This window comes from Doryrhamphus excisus, chromosome 2 (genome assembly GCF_030265055.1).
Source record: "Doryrhamphus excisus isolate RoL2022-K1 chromosome 2, RoL_Dexc_1.0, whole genome shotgun sequence".
Lineage (NCBI taxonomy): Eukaryota > Metazoa > Chordata > Actinopteri > Syngnathiformes > Syngnathidae > Doryrhamphus > Doryrhamphus excisus.
The window spans coordinates 8728052-8734400 of NC_080467.1; the positions used below are offsets into that span (position 1 = coordinate 8728052).

At 40.2% G+C, this 6349-nt stretch overlaps 1 protein-coding gene across 2 annotated transcripts; it reads right to left on the reverse strand.

Annotated features, from left to right (window-relative positions):
* Positions 1–126: 126 nt before the first annotated feature.
* oacyl (O-acyltransferase like) lies at positions 127–5514 on the reverse strand. 2 transcript variants are annotated; one of them, XM_058061576.1, is made up of 15 exons: positions 5233–5514; positions 4384–4517; positions 4230–4308; positions 4015–4150; positions 3742–3938; positions 3454–3669; positions 3291–3393; positions 2426–2527; positions 2178–2343; positions 2026–2105; positions 1840–1950; positions 999–1122; positions 735–921; positions 318–460; positions 127–254 (listed from the first exon to the last, which is right to left on the reverse strand). In XM_058061576.1, the coding sequence occupies exons 1-15, from the start codon at positions 5387–5389 to the stop codon at positions 150–152; spliced, it is 2040 nt and encodes a 679-aa protein (XP_057917559.1). In that variant the 5' UTR covers positions 5390–5514; the 3' UTR covers positions 127–149. The 2 variants fall into 2 exon arrangements, with proteins under 2 accessions (XP_057917559.1, XP_057917567.1); XM_058061584.1 differs by having other exon boundaries at positions 5229–5382.
* Positions 5515–6349: the final 835 nt, after the last annotated feature.

The window sequence follows — 6349 nt, forward strand, 5'->3', positions numbered from 1 at the left end:
TTTTCCAAATGTTTTTTTCCGTATGTCGTGCATCTACTATGTTTCACTGAAAATTATTATGTATTTTTTACGTAATCAACACAAAATCCCACAAGACAAACCAGGAAAAGTAAAATACTTCAGCAGGCTCAATTGATTTAATTGTGTCTCTATTTCCTATTCCATTTTAGGAGAACATAGGGCTTCTCAACCAGCATGGTTAAAACAAAGCTTGTCGCTACGGTGAGCACCACGTGTCCCAGGAACAGGTACATCTAAAAAGCACAAAAAGTAGAATAAATGCACAGCGAAAAGGCACAGAGTAATTCAGGACTTACAAAGTTGATGTCTGAGTAGTGGATGGGCGTCTCTTGTAGACCGATGTAGATGAGGATGAAAACGGGATGTATCAGGTAGCAGGCAAAACTGATGTTGGCGAGAGGAACCCAGAGACCCAACGATAACGCACTATGGATCAAACCTAAGGAAGGTTATGGAGAATGACGATCAAAATTGGAGTACATTAACATGATGTTTGGGTCATGCGTTCAGTCCAAAGCGACCAAGAGGTTAACTTGTTGGCCTCATAGTCAGGAGATGCAGGTGAAACATTCACATTCATTGAAGACGTGATCCTTGAGGTGGATCTACCCTGCCTCTTCTCATATAGTCACCTGGAATACACTCGCCTGTGACTCTAATGAAGACAAGGAGCATAGAAAATGGATGGATGGCCAGTTTAGGCCAGCATTTACCTCCATAACCCTCCTCACAGGCCAGGATGATCCAGGTGATAGCCAGAGCCCAGACTGGTCTGTGCAGTCCCTGGTAGAGCGCATGTGGCACAGAGGGGTGCGCCGGGTTACCCCTGAGGACATAAGCCATTCCGACCAGCCCCGCCAAGATGGATAGACAGCACAACCAACCAAGCACGGCCTGCCACTGGAGCAATAATACAAGCATGTTAGTGTAACTGCATTTACTTGTGCATCATCGTGATATAGCGAGATAAACACTACCTTGTGCTTTAAGAGCTGGCCTTTTTTACAGGTCAAGTATATTCCGGTGAAGATTCCTATTAAAAATGGTCCATATCTGGTGTGGGGCTTCACATAATAATACAAGACATAATTCTCAGATGTCCTGCAAAATAGATAAATACATTTTTAATGTATAAAGTATTAAATTACAGGATCTTTGGATTTAAAGAAGCAAAAATAATTTGTACAAAAGAAAGTACAGGGTCAGATGTAAGGAAATTAAAGTTCTAATGTCATGTTCCTAAATTGTAATTTGTGACTATTATTTCTTTCTTCTCATAATTCGACTTTATTCTTGTAAAATTATCATATTTCTTATTCATTCATTCATTAATTCATTCATTTTCTACCACTTATCCTCACAAGGGTCGCCGGGGGTGCTGGAGCCTATCCCAGCTGTCTTCGGGCGAGAGGCGGGGTACACCCTGGACTGGTGGCCAGCCAATCACAGGGCACATATAGACAAACAACCATTCACACTCACATTCATACCTATGGACAATTTGGAGTTGCAGATTAACCTAGCATGTTTTTGGAATGTTTTTGGATTGTGGGAGGAAACCGGAGTCCCTGGAAAAACCCACGCATGCACGGGGAGAACATGCAAACTCCACACAGAGATGGCCGAGGGTGGGATTGAACTCGGGTCTCCTAACTGTGAGGTCTGTGCGCTAACCACTCGACCATCGTATAGCCCCTTATTCAAATTCATCTTGTAAAATTCCAATTTATTCTTAAATTAATTCATCCTATGACGTCTCCCTTTGGAAATGAACTTCCCTGTATAAGCGATGGACTCCAAAGCTGTTTGAAGTCTTACAGTGTAGAAGGCTGGAAGACCGGTAGCCGCAGGAGTCCCGTTACAACAGAGCTAGCCAACATGGTCATCAACAGCAGGCCTCCTGCTACCACGGTAAAGGCACATCTGTTCCTGTTGGAGGATGCAACAAGGCTATTGAGCGATTATTAAGTCATCGGTCTAGACTTCGATTGGATTTTGACATACATTCTGTAGAAGTACACCAGCAGAGGAGTGGTGGCATAACACTGGAAGTCCAGAGAGAGGTACCAAGTCCAAGGGACACACTGTAGGAGTTTTGGTTGTAGCATAAACAACTATTGCAATACGAAAGCAGAAGCTAAGAATGAGCGACTTACTATCTCATGGACTGGCAGTAGATTGCTGATGAGCAGTAAGTTCCCCCACCAGTACGTTTTACAATCCATCAAGTTGTCTATGAATGGAAACCAGTAAGGACCCCAGTGGATCACAGATATAAGTCCAACGGTGAGACACATTACGAAGAGATGCAGTGGCTGGATCCTGTCACGGAGATGGACAAAAGCAGTTGACATGTTCTGGTCTTGTAATGACAAACTTTCCACGCACTTCACAAAGAGATAACCTTTTAAACCTCCGGAACAGGTAGCCCATCACCAGATTTGGACTCAGTTTATCTTCAGCTCTTTGTATGGAGACCAGTAGGGACCTGGCGCTAAGCAGACCCCTGAAACACAGGTACTGCTTTTGAGGTGAGGTTGATTAGACTGCTGCAAAGTTGAAAATACACTCAAAGGCCGCGGTAAGGTAGTATTTGGTTACACTCTTAAAAATGCTGGGTTAAAAACAACCCAATATGGGTTTTCCCAAACCAGCGCTGGTTAAATATTGGACCAACCTAGCGTTGGGTTATTTTAACCCAACAAGTTGGGTTGGTTATCTTAACCCAACAATTGGGTTGTTCATATGACCCAACACTGGGTTCATATTTACTACACTGCTGGGTTATTTCAACCCAGCAAATTGGGTTGCCAATATACCATATATTTTATTTTTATTTTTGTATTTGTATTTGTATTTGTATTTGTATTTGTATTTGTATTTGTATTTGTATTTGTATTTGTATTTTTATTTTTATTTTTATTTTTATTTTTATTTTTATTTTTATTTTTATTTTTATTTTTATTTTTATTTTTATTTTTATTTTTATTTTTATTTTTATTTTTATTTTTATTTTAAGATAATGGAAATCCCAACCCAGCAGCAAATAACTTAGCACCCAACAGAGATAACCCAGCGAATTGGGTTCTCAGAATACCCAATTAAATGACCCAACAGGCTCAACCCTGCGGTTGGGTCAAAAGAACAACCCAGCATTTTTAAGAGTGTTTGCAGATCAAGAGTTTTTGGGATTGTGGGCAACTCAAGGTACAGTTCCCAAAGTTGATCAGTAGGAATGCATTTTTTGGAATTTCCCGAATAAGTCTTACCCCAGCAGAAGAAAGGTGTCTACAGCCAGAAAAACTGGTCCACTGAATGAAAATACATACAGAGGACTTCTTTCGACCGTTTTCTTCCAGTCTTTGTAGTTATCTGCAGATGACACAATTGAAAAAGTTTCTCCTTGTATGGGAAGGTGTAACCTGCTCGTACCTAAGTTGTTTATCACAGGGAACTGTGCAGAATGGCCACACATGATCCATAACAGGCTGAGGACACGGATGCCGTTCAAAGAGGAGTAGTCTCCTTCGGGGAGCCTTGTGGAGGATGTGTTGAAAATACCGCGACTGGTCGTCTGAAGGGAGAAGGCTTGGAGACACTGGAAGACACGGCTCTGAGGAAAACACGAAGATCCATGGCTGATGGTGTCTAGGAATAGATACAAAATACAAAAACGATTTTTAGTTGTCTAATAGATTGTAAATGTACTTTTGTACTTACTAGAGTCCTCCATTTGGCTAACATTTATTTCTCCACTAGTGGAACTATTAGTCTTCATAGTCCCGTACAGATTGAGGTTGTGGTTTAAACAGGTGGACTCTATACTTGGCATGATGGCTCTGTTCCGTTGCCATCTAATTGTAGCGGTGACCAGAGTAGCTGCGAGAGGAATCGCTATCATTACGCAACAAACAAACCTGTGGGAGAAACAGCCTTTGGTTTAGTAGGTTAGCATTGATAATAAATAGTTGAACACTCAATAGGATCTCTTACAGGCATGTGATATCTGCTGCGTCAGGGTTAACGGTCTTTGACAGGCAATGTGTCATGATCATCTCTTGGGTGGACTCATTGACCAAGATAGCAGGTAAAGGAGGAATGAGCGACATGTGGCCATACTTAAATGTATCTGTTTGAGTGAGGCAGAACACATTTTGGACTGTAGGTGCAATATTGTTATGAATACAAAACATTTCAAAATCACTGACCGTACAGTACCAACGTTTGTATCTCCTCTTCATGACAAGAATCAGGAACACAGATACCAACAAAATATTGGATTGTTCCCTGAGAAAGTAAAGTAAATATTAATATTTTTCATTTAATGCTGTGTAGTTTTAATTTCCATTGAATTGTCCTGACCTGCATGAGGAACACTTGACAGTACTGTCCAGAGAAGGTCGGACTCTGGGCAGAGCGACACTGTTGCAGAAGGCCGGGCCGGTTGACAGAACCTCCGTCAACATTACTACCCATCTTTCCAAAAGAATCATACACTGCCAATGCACAGCAGAATAAAGGTAATAAATAATATCATACTGTAAACACATACAATGACTGTGGATGGTTTGTCGCCATCTGTTGGCCATTACAGTAACTGCAGCTGTGGTTATACTTCACTACCCGAGTGAGAACATCATTTTATTTTAACTTGTTTTCGTTGGATACAAGCTAACAAGAAATGAATGTCGAAGTGTGTTTAAACTATTAATGTGGCTATAATTTGCTGATACAGTTCGGTTACAAGTTGTCATTGAAAAATGAATAGACATTTCTATTTTTAGATGACCAGTTATGGTTAGGGCTAGCTTAAAAGATGAAGGTGTGCTTGTTTTGCTACACCCGCATAGTTAGCGATCATGTTTACCCCGCGTCTTCATCCGGCGGATAAAACGAGCATCTCGATAAATCTGGTCGTGAAAATGGCGGCAATTGAGGTATTGTGACGACTGTAAACAATAGAAAAACTCATGAACACAAAATGACAAACGGACATAAACGCATATAAACTCTGTAATGCCGTAAAATGTTTATGTTAACAATAAGGGGAAAGCAAATAAACCCACTGAAGATAGTGAGTCAAGCAATGCTAGGTCTACATTGATTAGCATTGTATTATTTATCCAGTTTAAGAAGAAATGATCCAAGTGTAAAATATCTTCTATTTTAAGTTAAATGGCTAAAACCAAACACAATGGTACACTCACTTACTGAGAACTGCATATTCCTTGGGCCTGTCCTGGTTTATTTCCCAAAGGAAAGTACTGGTATCCGTCATACATTGTTCGGACACTGCCAAGGCCTGTGTTCTATTCCAAACTGTACTTAGACCTGCTAAAAGACACAACCTCACCCAACCCAGGGCCATGATAGAAGTGACTGCATTGTTTTTTTTTTAGGAGAGGGGATTTAAATAACACCTTGCTTGGGTTTAATTAGGCTGGGCGGGATTGAAGAAGTACCTTAGCAACTGTGACGAATCGTCTCCAAATGCTTTTCTACACCAAGTGTGAAAGGATTTGGTTACATAGGAGTTTCACACACAAAAAAAGGAGCCAGGATGTCGTTTCGCCATCACAGGATCAACACGATTAGAAGGCAAAGCTTCCAGAAGATGACCCCCATCTGTTTAATTTCCAAAGTATTACCTCCCATTAAGTTCATTACTGTTATTTTTACGTCACATCATCATTATTGTAAAAAACATGGTCAAGTAGTGAAGTACAAGTGATGTGGAGTATCCTGGTCACAAGGTGGCAGTAATGACACAATACATTGAGACATTACCTTACCTTTCCCTACACTACCTTAACACTCCATGAAGTCAACTATAGCATGTCTGACATGGAGTGAAAAACGTTCTCCCATTCCATGTGGAAGTGGTAAGTTTTCTGCTTTTTAAGTTTAGAGGAAATAAATTCAAGGCTAATTGGTTAGCAGTTTGGTGTAAACATTGAATAATAAGACTGGAAAAGTGACTAAAGGGGGGTTATTTCATGTTTACGGTGCTTTAATCATGTTGAAAAATATTTAGAAAGTCTTGAAAGGGTTTTCTATGATCTAACTATGAAAATATTAAACTATTAATGCGGAAATTAATTTAATGAGGGACGATTATATTACTATTTTTGTCATTTTTAGTGTTGTTATTATTATTATGTAGTCATCCTTTTTCTATACCGCTTGTCCTCACTGTGGTAATGATGAAGGTAAACTACTAGATGTTGTTCAGCACTGACCACCAGAGGGGGTGCTTGTTCTAAAAATCCATACACATTCTACTGTAGTCACATGATTATATTCAGTATTGGGCAAATCAGCTGCTCTG